The sequence below is a fragment of the Schistocerca gregaria genome, chromosome X (genome assembly GCF_023897955.1).
Source record: "Schistocerca gregaria isolate iqSchGreg1 chromosome X, iqSchGreg1.2, whole genome shotgun sequence".
NCBI lineage: Eukaryota > Metazoa > Arthropoda > Insecta > Orthoptera > Acrididae > Schistocerca > Schistocerca gregaria.
This window is the reverse complement of record NC_064931.1, coordinates 857601344-857616261: the sequence shown is the minus strand read 5'-3', so window position 1 is coordinate 857616261 and position 14918 is coordinate 857601344. Positions and strand designations below refer to the sequence as shown.

Below are 14918 nucleotides of genomic sequence, written 5' to 3'. Positions count from 1 at the left end.
CCAACCGACCCTACAGCCCTGGCGTAGTCCCCCCCTCCGTCCTGGACGCCCACTTATTAGGGTCATTAAAGGATGCCATTCGTGGGAGACATTTTGAGGATGATGAGAAGGTGAGTCACACAATGAAGCACTGGCTCCGTCGCCAGGACAAGTATTGGTACAGGCAGGGCATACACGCCCGTGCTTCGCACTGGAGGGAGGCCATAGGACGGGATGGAGATTACGTGGAAAAATAGGGTGTGTAGATAAAACACCATTCTTTCATATGTGTAATTCTCATTATGTTCGATAAAAAATTTGTTCAAGAAAAAAAATGCGGTGCATTACTTTCTGGGTAACCTTCGTACTAAGAAACTTCGTCAGTGTCAGCTCGGGATACGCTCTTGCCAGTAGCAGTATTTTTACCGTTTTTACACTTTCTGTAATTAATAACAGAGCAGATGCACAGCAGAGGTCATTACTACAAAGTGGTAGTGTTTTATTTGTGGTAGCCACATCGGGTGGGAGAGCTTACCACTGTGGTCCTTTGCTGATAGTCAAGAAACGGATACCACATTTCACTCTGTCTCTTCCTTTTATCCTTACCATAACAAACACGACGCTACACTAGTACTGGAGTTTTTCAGGTAGGCAAACATACATACAATTTTTTACGCTGTTCAACCCGCGTCACGTTTAGTTAAAACTCGAGCTATCGAAAGTATTCACCATCTTCATCATCTCGAGGTGACCAAGTACAGAGACTGATGGATGTATCTTACAAGCGCTGAACGAAAACTCCACTGAAAAACTTTCAGAGGTTGTTCAGGGATACCTTCTGAGTATTTTGATGCTCGTAAGAGACCCACTCCTCTTTGGCTGATCGTTACAGAGTAATAATGTAATTATGATTTGTTCGGTTTGTTGCCGCAGTCACCCTTGTTTCTGCGAAAATAGCTTCACAACAGTGAATAAGCTTTTAATTTGCGATAACTAAACCGTAAAACCCAAAACACACCACACAGAGAACATGTGTAATTTTCGCCATTAACTCTTGGCACGTTGTGAACACTGTTTGTCTCAAAACAAGGCAGTTGTTTTACTGAGGCTGCATTTCTTTAATTTCCCGCGGCGTACGGAACGCTGGTATGATATCATGTTTATCTAGTTTATGTCCTATATTAGTTGAGTTTGCACCAACGAACAGAAGGCATTTCGTTGGCTTAGCTTTAACCCTTAGTTGAAGAGGTTTGAGCCTTTTTTTCCGGTAAATGCAGGTGTAATTTAGTGCTGTTTGTTTAGGTTCTTTTGTGAGTACGAGCTTCAAATGTTTTAGTTCGGATTACAAATTATTGTGATCTGAAATGGTTTGGGCTATGTGTAATGAAGTACTCTGAACGGAATTCATCCGGGTAGGCTGATGGAAACTTCGTCCATTTTAATAAATAGTAGTATGTGTTGAGTTTCTGTATACGAGAGTATAGTCCAGCGTCCAGTTCATCTTTTTTTCAACATCAGATCTCCTTTAAAGATGCGAAGATCTTATCTCATGTTTCGTCTTACTGGGATTCCAATAAAAGAAGCAGCAGGAATTCGGATGTACACTAGTAAATTCTAAGAGGTAGTGGCTATAATCTTCCTGCATTTCAGCATCCAAGTCTCGCAGTAGGTGATTTCACTCCACCAATACAAGCCATACCACTTCTCACTAGTAATCAAGTGAAATATATCGGTCCCTGCAGTTACTCATTTTCTGACGAAGGAGATGGTGAATATCTTCGACCTCCGAAACCTCGAGTATCGAGTCCAAATGGTGCGGCTCGAACACAGAGAACATTTTATGCACATTACACTGAACACTGAGGGAAAAAAATTGCACACAACACATTTGACACCATGACGCAGAAAGCGGAGGAATCCTAACTCAACATTTCATCGTGTTGCAGGAACACTTAAGAGAATAATTCATTAAGTTCGATTTCGGACTAGTTATTAAGCGGCTGGACTAGGTGGCGCTACGTTTCTGCGTATGTCAGTAGATAGAGAAGGTTTAATTCTCAGTCGGTCCCAGTATCCTTTCCTAGCGCATAACGTTAAGTTTCTCCTTTGTCAATGCTCGCGTCGTACAGATGTACTACTGGAAAGTGCCAAGTTTCACGATGATTTGTAATACACGTTATAATTATTCGATGAGTGCACCTAGTGAAAGACAAAACAATAACCGACTCCAAGAAAACCAGTTTAATAAAATACTGTGATGTTCGAGCAAGCTTTCGGACTGAAGACAGTTTTACAGCTACGTCTGTACTCCACAAGATTACTTATGGTACATATTGGAGGGTATATCTGATAACATTTTCCTTTCCCCTTTCCCTGGACCATTCACGAACAGTACGCGGGAAGAACTACTGTCGGTAAGCCTCCGTATGAGCTCTAATTTCTCATATTATTCATTAAGCATGAAATAATGTCTTACCTGGCTCATCTTGGAACGGGCGCTCTCGGAATTTTAACAGCCTACATCTTCGTGTTGCACAACATCTCTCTTAGAGCGTCAAGCCACTGGAGTTCAGTGAGCATTTCCGTAATGCTCTTGTGCTTACTAAAGGAACCCGTGACAAAACGCCCTGCTCTTTTTTGGAACATCTCTATCTCTTTAATTATATCTACCTGGCAAGGTTCCTTAACTACCGATCAGTATTCAGGAAATGGTCGAATGAGTGTTTAAGAAGCTACTTCTTTCGAGTATGTATTACATGTCCTTAGTATTCTTCCACCTTATCTCTGTCTGGCTTCTGCTGCACCCATTTCCAGTTTTATGTAGACATTCCACGTTAGGCCGTTCCGGACTTTTAGTCATCGATATCTTACGGCAGTTATTGTCCCCATTGATTTATTTGTAATAGTGAAGTCAAACGAAAATGAGTATCTCCGCCAGTTTACATACAGCACATGACATATCTTTGCTTTGATGGTCAACTGTTGGTCCCTGCACCAGTTGGCGATCCTCCACAGGTCTTCCTGCATTTAGCTTCAGTCTAACGGCGTTACATTTTTCCTAAAGGCAACAGCATCGCCCTCGAATAGTCTCACGAACCCTCCGACACCATTCACTCGGGTCATTTACATTGTCCAGTCATATTAATGTGTCCACCTGTCAAAGGCCTGAATAACCGCCTTTTGCAGCGCGAGACGTGCAGGAAGAGAGTCACTGGGGCTGTGGCAGGCACCGACAGGGATTTGGAGCCATGACAACCTCACTGCCGTGGTTCTGAGCACTATGGCACTTAACATGTGAGGTCATCAGTCCCCTAGAACTTAGAACTACTTAAACCTAACTAACCTAACGATATCACACACATCCATGCCCGAGGCAGGATTCGAACCTGCGACCGTAGCGGTCGCGCTGTTCCAGACTGCAGCGCCTAGAACCACTCGGCCAGCCCGGCCGGCTGGACAGCTGCGCTGGCTTTCTCGGTTCAGGATCCACGGTGATAACAGCCCGACCGCGGTGGTCCCACAGATTCTCCATTGGGTTTCAATTCTGGGCGTTTGGTGGCCGTGGTACGGTAAACTCATCCTGGTGCTCTTCAAAGCACATACGTCTGTGCGATGGAGAATAAATTGCGATTCATCACCTGTCGCCGCTCTGTGGACGTTCAGTTGCGCTACTGGCGTGGAAACTCCAGCCTTAGTCGCAGATGATCGGCAGTCATCACGGACACACGAACCAGCCACCTGCAGCGATGTTCGCTAAACGATTGTTGAGACACTGTTGGCAGCCCCTTGGTTCGTTTGGGCGGTCAGTTGCTCAGCAGTTGCACGTATTTTCGCTCTTACATCTCTCCGCAGCCGTCGTTCACTCCTCTCATCTATAGCCCACGGCGCACCACACTTGCCAAGGTGCCGGTTTTGGATATCGTCAGTTAGCCATGAACGGTGTACTTTAAGCACGGAGGCATGCGAACAGATCACGAACTTAACCGTTTCGGAACTGCTTCCACCCTCTGACCGAAAGCCAACGATCATGACCTTTTGGATGCGAGATAAATCACTCCGTTCCCGTATTACGAAATAACGATGATGGCCTTTAAAACGGAGAACTTCTTTCATTAAAAACATGGAAGACTTGCACAGGCGAAAAATGTTTTCCGAAAGAGAAGCACTGTTGCGTGTTCTGTAGGGGAGAGAAATGTGGGTGTAAATATACAGGCCGTTGGTTGGGAACTATGGAAATGAAGCTAGGTGTTTGGGTAGATAGTGTGAAGACGGAAGGGGAGGAAGAGTTTGGTAGGTAGGCATGACCGTGGGGAAGGGCTACAGTTGGTGCGATGGATTTCATTGTCTGAAAGAGGGAGTCGGTTGAAGCTACGTTGGGATAGGATATGGCGTGGGTGGTTTAGGAACGGTGGGATGTGTTTGCAAAGTCGCGGCAGCAGAAAGCGATGTGTGGTGGCCTTCATAACGAGTTTAGCACAACCATCATAGTACGGCGCAATCGTCCCATTTGTGAAGTCCATATGTAAAACGTGGAAAAATACACTCCTGGAAATTGAAATAAGAACACCGTGAATTCATTGTCTCAGGAAGGGGAAACTTTATTGACACATTCCTGGGGTCAGATACATCACATGATCACACTGACACAACCACAGGCACATAGACACAGGCAACAGAGCATGCACAATGTCGGCACTAGTACAGTGTATATCCACCTTTCGCAGCAATGCAGGCTGCTATCCTCCCATGGAGACGATCGTAGAGGTGCTGGATGTAGTCCTGTGGAACGGCTTGCCATGCCATTTCCACCTGGCGCCTCAGTTGGACCAGCGTTCGTGCTGGACGTGCAGACCGCGTGAGACGACGCTTCATCCAGTCCCAAACATGCTCAATGGGGGACAGATCCGGAGATCTTGCTGGCCAGGGTAGTTGACTTACACCTTCTAGAGCACGTTGGGTGGCACGGGATACATGCGGACTCGCATTGTCCTGTTGGAACAGCAAATTCCCTCGTCGGTCTAGGAATGGTAGAACGATGGGTTCGATGACGGTTTGGATGTACCGTGCACTATTCAGTGTCCCCTCGACGATCACCAGAGGTGTACGGCCAGTGTAGGAGATCGCTCCCCACACCATGATGCCAGGTGTTGGCCCTGTGTGCCTCGGTCGTATGCAGTCCTGATTGTGGCGCTCACCTGCACGGCGCCAAACACGCATACGACCATCATTGGCACCAAGGCAGAAGCGACTCTCATCGCTGAAGACGACACGTCTCCATTCGTCCCTCCATTCACGCCTGTCGCGACACCACTGGAGGGGGGCTGCACGATGTTGGGGCGTGAGCGGAAGACGGCCTAACGGTGTGCGGGACCGTAGCCCAGCTTCATGTAGACGGTTGCGAATGGTTCTCGCAGATACCCCAGGAGCAACAGTGTCCCTAATTTGCTGGAAAGTGGCGGTGCGGTCCCCTACGGCACTGCGTAGGATCCTACGGTCTTGGCGTGCATCCGTGCGTCGCTGCGGTCCGGTCCCAGGTCGACGGGCACGTGCACCTTCCGCCGACCACTGGCGACAACATCGATGTACTGTGGAGACCTCACGCCCCACGTGTTGAGCAATTCGGCGGTACGTCCACCCGGCCTCCCGCATGCCCACTATACGCCCTCGCTCAAAGTCCGTCAACTGCACATACGGTTTACGTCCACACTTTCGCGGCATGCTACCAGTGTTAAAGACTGCGATGGAGCTCCGTATGCCACGGCAAACTGGCTGACACTGACGGCGGCGGTGCACAAATGCTGCGCAGCTAGCGCCATTCGACGGCCAACACCGCGGTTCCTGGTGTGTCCTCTGTGCCATGCGTGTGATCGTTGCTTGTACAGCCCTCTCGCAGTGTCCGGAGCAAGTATGGTGGGTCTGACACACCGGTGTCAATGTGTTCTTTTTTCCATTTCCAGGAGTGTACAATCCATATGCCAGTTCTGTCACTGTGCCAGCGTACATAACACATGAAAACACATTGAAGTGACGGAAGCCATGGGACACTTCCTAATATCGTATCGGACCTCTTTCTGCTCAGCGTAGTATACCTACACGGCGTGCCGTGCACTCAACAATTCGTTGGAAGTTCGCTGCAGAAATGTGGAGCCATGTAGCCTTTATAGTCGTCCATAATGGCGAAAGTGTTGGCGATACAGGATTCTGTGCACGAACTGACCTCTCGATTATTTCCCCTAAATGTTCGGTGGGATTCATGTCGGGTACTCTGGGTGGCCAAATCATTCGCTCAAACTGTCCAGAATGTTCTCCAAAGCAATTGTGAACAGCTGTGGCCCAGTGACATGGAACACTGTCATCCATAAAAATGAAACCCACGAATGGCTGCAAATGGTCTCCAAGTTGCCGAAGATAGACATTTACAGTCAGTGGTCCATTCCATTCTGTTCCATGGAAACACAGGCCACACCATTATGGAGCCATCACCAATTTGTGCAGTGGCTTGCCAACAACTTGGGTCCGTGGCTTCGTGGGGTCTGCACCACATTCAGTGCCCACCATCGGCTCTTAAACTGAAATCGGGACTCATTTCACCAGGCGGCGGTTTTGCACTCATTTCGGGTCCAACCTATACGGTCACGAGCTTAGGACAAGCGCTGCAACTGGTGTTACGCTGTTAGCAAAAGCACTCGCGTCGGTCGTCTGCTGACACAGCCCATTAACACAAAACTTCGCCTCACTGTCCTAAAGGATACGTTCGTCGTACGTCCCACATTTATTTCTGTGGTTGTTTCACGTAGTGTTGCTTGTCTGTTAGCACTGACAACTCTTCGCAAACGCCGCTGCTCTCGGTCGTTAAGTGAAGGCCGTCGGCCATTTCCCTGTCCATGGTGAGAGGTAATGACTGAAATTTCGTGTTTTCGGCACACTCTTGACAGTGTGAAGCCCGAAATATTGAATTCCCTAACGATTTCCGAAATGGAATGTCCCACGTGTCTAGCTCCAACTACCATTCAGCATCCACAGTCTGTTAATTTCCGGTTGGCCGGTGTAGCCGAGCAGTTGTAGGCGCTTCAGTCTGGAACCGCGCGAGCGCTACGGTCGCAGGTTCGAATCCTGCCTCATGGACGGATGTGTGTGATGTCCTTAGGTTAGTTAGGTTTAAGTAGTTCTAAGTTCTAGGGGACTGATGACCTCCCATAGCGTTCAGACCCATTTTACCCATTTTTTCTTAATTCCAGTCGTGCGGCCATAATCGCGTCGGAAACCTTTTCAAAGAATTACTTGAATACAAATGACAGCTTCGCCAATCCACTGTCCTTTTATACCCCATGTACACGACACTATCGCCATCTGCATATGTGCATATCGCTACTGTGGTGTCCGTACTGTAAGACCCTCGGTACACACCATCAGCTTATTTGACTTGTCGCTCTAACGAAGTAGGCGAGTGTCAGCAATATGTCATGTGGTCTTATCGTGGCGTGTTTATCTTCTGCCGTTAGGTCAGACGATAGAAATGCCACTTGCACGCCTAGAGTAGCAGATTGACGGTGACCAACTTTAAACAGAACCTGATTAATTTTCACACATATTTTTTAAAATAGTAACAAGCATAAACCTTACATAACTTGATTCTGGAAGCTATTCACAATTGACAATCTGAAGCTCCTTCGGTCTTGGTACGTTAATCTTATTCTCACATATCTCTGATACTTGACAACGTGTCTATACATTTCTCTTCATGGCTATGTACAGGAATATGATAATCTTATTAGGTGCAGACTGAAACTTGGCTATAGACTGGTACAGACAGTTGCAAATAAATGCAGGATAATGCAGACTGACTAATCAGAAGTCTGTACACTCGTTATAATACCTCTCGCGTTCAGGTATCACTGCGTGCGTGTGATCTGCGAGGAGAAAAGGTTCTACGTTAGCAGCAATCTCATTGGCTGCATTACATATTAATACGCGGATCGGGGGAAGCAGAATTTGGTCCGTCTCTAAGGCAGCGCCGTCTCGTAGTGGGGAGACGGACGAGCACTGCGCCTGCGCTGTTGCGCTTAGAGGGGCGCGCTCTAGTGGGAAAGTTGTGTACGCGCTGACTGTGCGGAACTACGTACACAACAGCTACCCCGTGACTCTCCTCACCTCAGTGTGCAGTGACTAATTATTTAAGTGTAAACACATATGCCATCAGCAACATCTTGAAATCAAATAGAATGCACGTCAACGAACTTACCTCGCGATTAAACTATAAGTTATAGCTCGAAGATAATAAATGTGTCCTATCGATTCTGCTAGGTACGGGCGGCCGGTGTGGCTGTGCGGTTCTAGGCGCTTCAGTCTGGAACCGCGTGACCGCTACGGTCGCAGGTTCGAACACTGCCTCAAGCACGGATGTGTGTGATGTCCTTAGGTTAGTTAAGTTTAAGTAGTTCTAAGTTCTAGGGGACTGATGACCTCAGATGTTAAGTGCCATAGTGCTGAGAGCCATTTGAACCAATATTATTATTATTATTATTTTTGCTAGTTGCGGAGTCAACAAAACATTGTCTTTTAGTCTAGTCTTAAGCGACAATATACAAAGTACCTGTAACGGACACGTCTCGACCGCAGGTGTTCGGTGCTATGATGAGGCCTCTGGAATACCAGAAGGTGCCGAGCTGCAAGCCGCTGCTGCAGCGGATGGCCGAAGAGAAGCGGTTCCAGATGGAGCGCGGCTCGATCGGAGGCTCGTACTTCATGGTGATGCTGCCGGACGGCACGATGGAGCGCCGTCTCAAGATGCCCATCAACATCGACCCCGGCGTGCACTCCAGCTTCAACCTGGACCAGCTGGCGGCGGCGGCGGCGGCGGGCGGCGGCGTGGTGGCGGGCGGCGCGACGCCACTGACGCCGGTGCCCACCGTGCCGACGCTGCCCACCATCTCGGAGGTGAAGGCGCCCGAGCAGAGCGGCTCGAGCGGCGCGTCTAGCGCGGGCAGCGGCGAGCTGCGGCGCCGCCAGGCCGACGAGGCGTCGCCCGAGCGCGACCAGAAGGCGCTGCGCGACGACGCGCGCCCCGCCATCCCGCGCAACGCGTCGCAGCCCGCCTTCACCACGCACGTCCAGGGGCTGCCCAAAAACGGCTCCGTGCCCTTCTTCGACCGCATCCGCAAGACGAGCGCCGGCGAGCGGTACAGGCCCACCCTGGGCGCCATCAAGGTCTCCAGAGGAAACGTCAGCTCCAACGGGGACATACGAAAGTCTTTACATCTCCGCCTCTCCAACTCGTCCGTCGTGGCTGGCTCTCGCAACAACAACTGCGAGGAAATGTGGTCCAAGACAGACGTAAGTAAATCATAGTTTTATTACGTATATATTTTCAGTCGCTGTTTTGTACGTATTACGTGCACTCTATGGGGTGTTAAAAAAAGGTACAGCCAAACTTTCAGGAAACATTCCTCACACACAAAGAAAGAAAATATCTTATATGGACATGTGTCTGGAAACGCTTACTTTCCACGTTAGAGCTCAATTTATTACTTCTCTTCAAATCACATTAATCGTGGAATGGAAACACACAGCAACAGAACGTACCAGCGTGACTTCAAACACTTTGTAACAGGAAATGTTCAAAATGTCCTCCGTTAGCGAGGATACGTGCATCCACCCTCCGTCGCATGGAATCCCTGATTCGCTGATGCAGCCCTGGAGAATGGAGTATTGTATCACAGCCGACCACAATACGAGCACGAAGAGTCTCTACATTTGGTACCGGGGTTGCGTAGACATGAGCTTTCAAATGTCCCCATAAATGAAAGTCGAGAGGGTTGAGGTCAGGAGAGCGTGGAAGCCATGGAATTGGTCCGCCTCTACCGATCCATCGGTCACCGAATCTGTTGTTGAGAAGTGTACGAACAATTCGACTGAAATGTGCAGGAGCTCCATCGTGCATGAACCACATGTTGTGTCGTACTTGTAAAGGCACATTTTCTAGCAGCACAGGTAGAGTATCCCGTATGAAATTGTGATAACGTGCTCCATCGAGCGTAGGTGGAAGAACATAATGCCTGCTCAAACGTTCACAGAAAATCTGTGTTGATGACGTGATTGCACAATTGCGTGCAGATTCTCGTCAGCCCACACATGTTGATTGTGAAAATTTACAATTTGATCACGTTGCAATGAAGCCTCATCCGTAATGAGAACATTTGCACTCAAATGAGGATTGACACATTGTTGGATGAACCATTCGCAGAAGTGTACCCGTGGAGGCCAATCAGCTCCTGATAGTGCCTGCACACGCTGTACATGGTACGGAAACAACTGGTTTTCCCGTTGCACTCTCCATACAGTGACGTGGTCAACGTTACCTTGCACAGCAGCAACTTCTCTGACGCTGACATTAGGGTTATCGTCAACTGCACGAAGAATTGCCTCGTCCATTGCAGGTGTCCTCGTCGTTCTAGGTCTTCCCCAGTCGCGAGTCATAGGCTGGAATGTTCCGTGCTCCCTTAGACGCCGAGTAATTGCTTCGAACGTCTTCCTGTCGGGACACCTTCGTTCTGGAAATCTGTCTCGATACAAACGTACCGCGCCACGGCTATTGCCCCGTGCTAATCCATGCATCAAATGGGCATCTGCCAACTCCGCATTTGTAAACATTGCACTGACTGCAAAACCACGTTCGTGATGAACACTATCCTGTTGATGCTACGTATTGACGTGCTTGATGCTAGTACTGTAGAGCAATAAGTCGCATGTCAACACAAGCACCGAAGTCAACATTACCTTCCTTCAATTGGGCCAACTGGCGATGAATCGAGGAAGTACAGGACATACTGACGAAACTAAAATGAGCTCTAACATGGAAATTAAGCGTTTCCGGACACATGTCCACATAACATCTTTTCTTTATTTGTGTGTGAGGAACGTTTCCTGAAAGTCTGGCCGTACCTTTTTGTAACACTCTATACAAGCAACTCCAGTCGTCTTTACAGTTTGGCGCATTAATGAAGTTGTTTCATTAGTTTTTAAATATTTTTCTGTATAGCTCCGAAACCAAAAACACATTGTTATCTAACTTCTTAAAAAGAAGAAAAAGAAATTGCGAAACTGAGGTAATGCAAAGAAAGAGAAAAGATAGCTGGAAGGAAAGAAGAAGACTGAGAAGAGAAAGATACTCTCTGCCTACATGCAATCTTTAAAAGTAATCAAAACACGTATGCAGTAATGACAAGGAAAAGAAAATTAGTAACATAATGCTAGGCATACGTTCTGTCGTCGCTTTATCTGCACTCGACGGGAGGAAATCCACCGATCGCAGTCCGTGACTAGGTATCTTGAGCACTGCATCATCTCTGTCACTCAGTGTCAGACTCGGAAAATGTGGTCTCCTTCACTCCGACGTGTGTAGGTTCATATTGATCTTCGTGTTTCTGACACGTATTGTGTCATGCACCAGATGTAACTGAGGTCTTCTTCTCTGTCCAACACCGCAGATCCAGTTGACGTGACATACTTTCTACCGCTCGTGTGCTGGGGTCCACAACGGGCCAAGCTAAATAGTGAGGGGTCAGGTCAGGCGTGTACTTATTGAATTGAAGTCGGGTTGACTACCCATAGTATTTGTAATTTACTGGTAAATTAATCTTGTTTTAGGACTTACACAAAAACGTGTTCTGTAGAATCTTCAGCGATTATCACACACACTCGTTATTCTTTTTCTTGAGTCTTTGCCCCACATCAGCACAGGGTCAGCACGGTTATGTACGCATGTGACACAGTTCATTTTAGGAGTGGCCAGATGCTCTTCCTGCCACCATCCCATTAACACCTAGGTCGAAATATATATACTCCAACAGTCTGCATGCTGAAGTGAGCAAAAGTTTTCTAAATAATTACAAAGGCAGGACTTGGGTACCAGCCTGGTATTCACATAGGTGGATGTGGTAAGCTACATAAAAACCACACCCAGACTGGGCGGCACACCAACCACTCACCATCAATCTGCCGGGCAGATTTGATCTGGGTCCAGGACATCTCCCCATCCTGGTATCGTGTTTTAAGACATACGACTACCTGGATGGATATCACACACACTCAGACAACACTAAAAACAGTTGAGCAAGCAGTAATAGAAACAAAAGACAAATATGGATTAGGAATTAAAGTCAAAGGAGGAGAAATAGAAACTTTGAGGTTTGCCGAAGACATTGTACGTCCATCAGAGACAGCAAAGGACTTGAAAGAGCAGTTGAACAGAATGGACAGTGTCGTGAAAGGAGGGTATAAGATGATCGTCAACAAAAGCAAAACAAGGACACTGGAATGTTGTCAAGTTAAATCAGGCGATGCTGAGGGAATTAGATAGGAAATGAAACACAGTAGAAGATGAGTTTTGCTACTTGGGCAGCAAAATAACTGACGATGCTCGAAGTACAGTGGATGTAAAAGGTACACTGATGATGGCAAGACAAGCGTCTCTGAAGAAGAGAAACTTGTTAACATTGAGTATAGATTTAATTGTCAGGAAGTCTTGTCTGAAATTATTTGTATGGCGTGTAACCTTGTATGGAAGTGAAACATGGATGAAACACAGTGTAGACAAGAAGAGAATAGAAGCCTTAGAAATGTGGTGCTACAGTAGAATTCTGAAGATTACATGGCTATATGATGTAACTAATGAGGAGGTACTGAACAGAATTGGGGAGAAAAGAAATTTGTCACACAATCTGACTAGCAGAAGGGATTGGTTGGCAGGACATATTCTGGGACATCAAGGCCAATTTAATAGTGGAGGGAAGTGTGTGTGCAGGAGGGGGGATAAAAATCGTAGAGGGCGACCAAGAGATGAATGAGCAAGCACAATCAGAAGCAGCTGTTACTCATACATGTGGAGGCTTGCACAGGATAGAGTAACATTGAGAGCTGATCAGATCAGTCTTCAGACTGAATACAACAACAAATACTGTTATTTAAATTTAAAATTAGGATAAATATTCACAGTATATCTGCTTTCTGGGCTTCAATACTCGTAAATTCCTTGAAAATGGTACTATTGTCAAATCAGCTCCAAGCGTGGCCTAATTACACATCTGAGTCAAGTGTCCAGAATCCTGTTAACCATATGAAACAAATCTGTCACCCATGTTTACCTGAAAAATAAAATTAGTGACATAGTAGCTTTGAGAACAAATTAATGATTGACTCAATGGCAGATAATCCGCTCAGCCTTCAGTGTCCCCTGGAGCTGATGGAGATGATGACTCACTGGCAGATAATCCGCTCAGCCTTCAGCGTCCCCTGGAGCTGATGCCAGGGTGTGGGCTATCGTTTGCAGCTCTCGTAAGCCCGCCTTTGTGTATGTCAAGTTAAAATTGGAGACACAGACCAAAATTTTATTACTCTGGTCTTTCAAGTATACAAGTATAATCAATGAACAGACCCAACACAGTTACAATTGATAATTTGTGCCAAATTAAAACTCAAATCAGATTTTCTGTTTCTCACTCTTAGTCACCTAACCATTAGTCGTATTTTTTTTCTGGCAGTGTTTTATTGTGCTGTAATATAATGTGCTAGTCTGTTGAACAAATATTGATACAAAGCTTACCATCATCCTTCAGATATATTACATTAAATAGATAAAATAAGTGATGATATAAGTGTACAATTTTGTATCCAGAAGGGAACAGATTTTTTTAAAAAACAAAATAAATTAATTTTACGTTCTTGTTGCACAACATTTTCACTATGCTATGTTGGTGCACTATTTCAACGAGTTTTAGATACAAGTTTGGGAAATTAAATAGTAGAAGTGCAACAACTAACACAGAATATATGTTATTCTTAAAGTTATCTGTACTACAAGAAATGAACAAGTGTTATTTATGTTGATGACATGAGTGGCTTGTTCACAAGTGTTGTAGATAATAGTGATTTGTCCATACTTTTAACAGTGTGTGCATACTTCCAGGCCTGTCTTAAACTTTTTTTGTCACTGATGCTCCCATCTATGATTTCTGAACACTACTGCCAGAGGTCCTTCCACAGGGTATGTGGGAATCTGTGTTCAAATCCCAGCCTGGCACAAATTTTCTGTTGTTGCTACATGTTCACTGTAACACAAGTTCAGTACTATCCAAGTGGCTTACACTGATATCACTTTATGTCAATGCATCTTTATTCATTGTACTCATTCAGTCAATTCATTTCATGTCAGTGCATTTAATTCATTGCATTTCATAATCAGCTCTAGTGAAGAAAATTCAATATCTGAATGGTAAATAAAATTTTTACTGAAAATTTTCTGTAGGTTTCCATACTACTCATTTGTCTTTGTGGTGCTTTTTGCTTTATAGTATTGGTAAAATCACTGAAGGAAATATTTTGAAAATAATATTTTGATTGGGAAATATGAATGAACTTAGGGTAAAAATAAGATAAAAATACTGTTCTTTCCCATTATAGAATAGATATTGCAATTGGTAAAATGTTCTTTGTCTCAAACTTCCATTTCGTTTTCAGATAGGAGAAAATGAGAGCATATGCTTTACAACATCGAAATCAAGCATTCCCCGAGAAAAACGTGAAATAGTGAGGCCACTGTCTCGAAAGGATATATTCTACTCAGGTTCTGTAATAAATCTTCCTGAATACAAGAGTCAGAAATCATTAACAAGCTACAGGCAAAGTGTAATTTCACTGCCCAAATATCCTCAGGATCAAATCGACATCGAGGGAGAGGGAGGAGGAAGTAAGTATTGCTATTTTCTGTTTCTGTGTCAATATATGTAAAACAGCCTTTCCTTCTCATCCTGTCCAGTAAGTCCCCCTGACCCAGGGTTCTGGGTGATTTTTCTGAACCGTACACCTTTCCCTTAACCTCTCCAGTCCTTTTCCTTCACCCCTCTTCCTTCCCCTTGAACTCTTCTGCCAGAAGAAGGAGCCAC

The 14918-nt window shown here is 45.9% G+C and overlaps 1 protein-coding gene across 3 annotated transcripts in view; it reads left to right on the top strand.

Moving 5' to 3' along the window:
• Positions 1 to 14918, top strand: part of LOC126297533 (monocarboxylate transporter 3) — a 772480-nt gene that overhangs the window by 734993 nt on the left and 22569 nt on the right. For all 3 annotated transcript variants that reach the window (XM_049988443.1, XM_049988442.1, XM_049988444.1), the window contains exons 5-6: positions 8599 to 9312; positions 14494 to 14722. In XM_049988443.1, coding sequence (XP_049844400.1) covers positions 8599 to 9312; positions 14494 to 14722 — 943 coding nt within the window. The remainder of the gene's footprint in view (positions 1 to 8598; positions 9313 to 14493; positions 14723 to 14918) is intronic.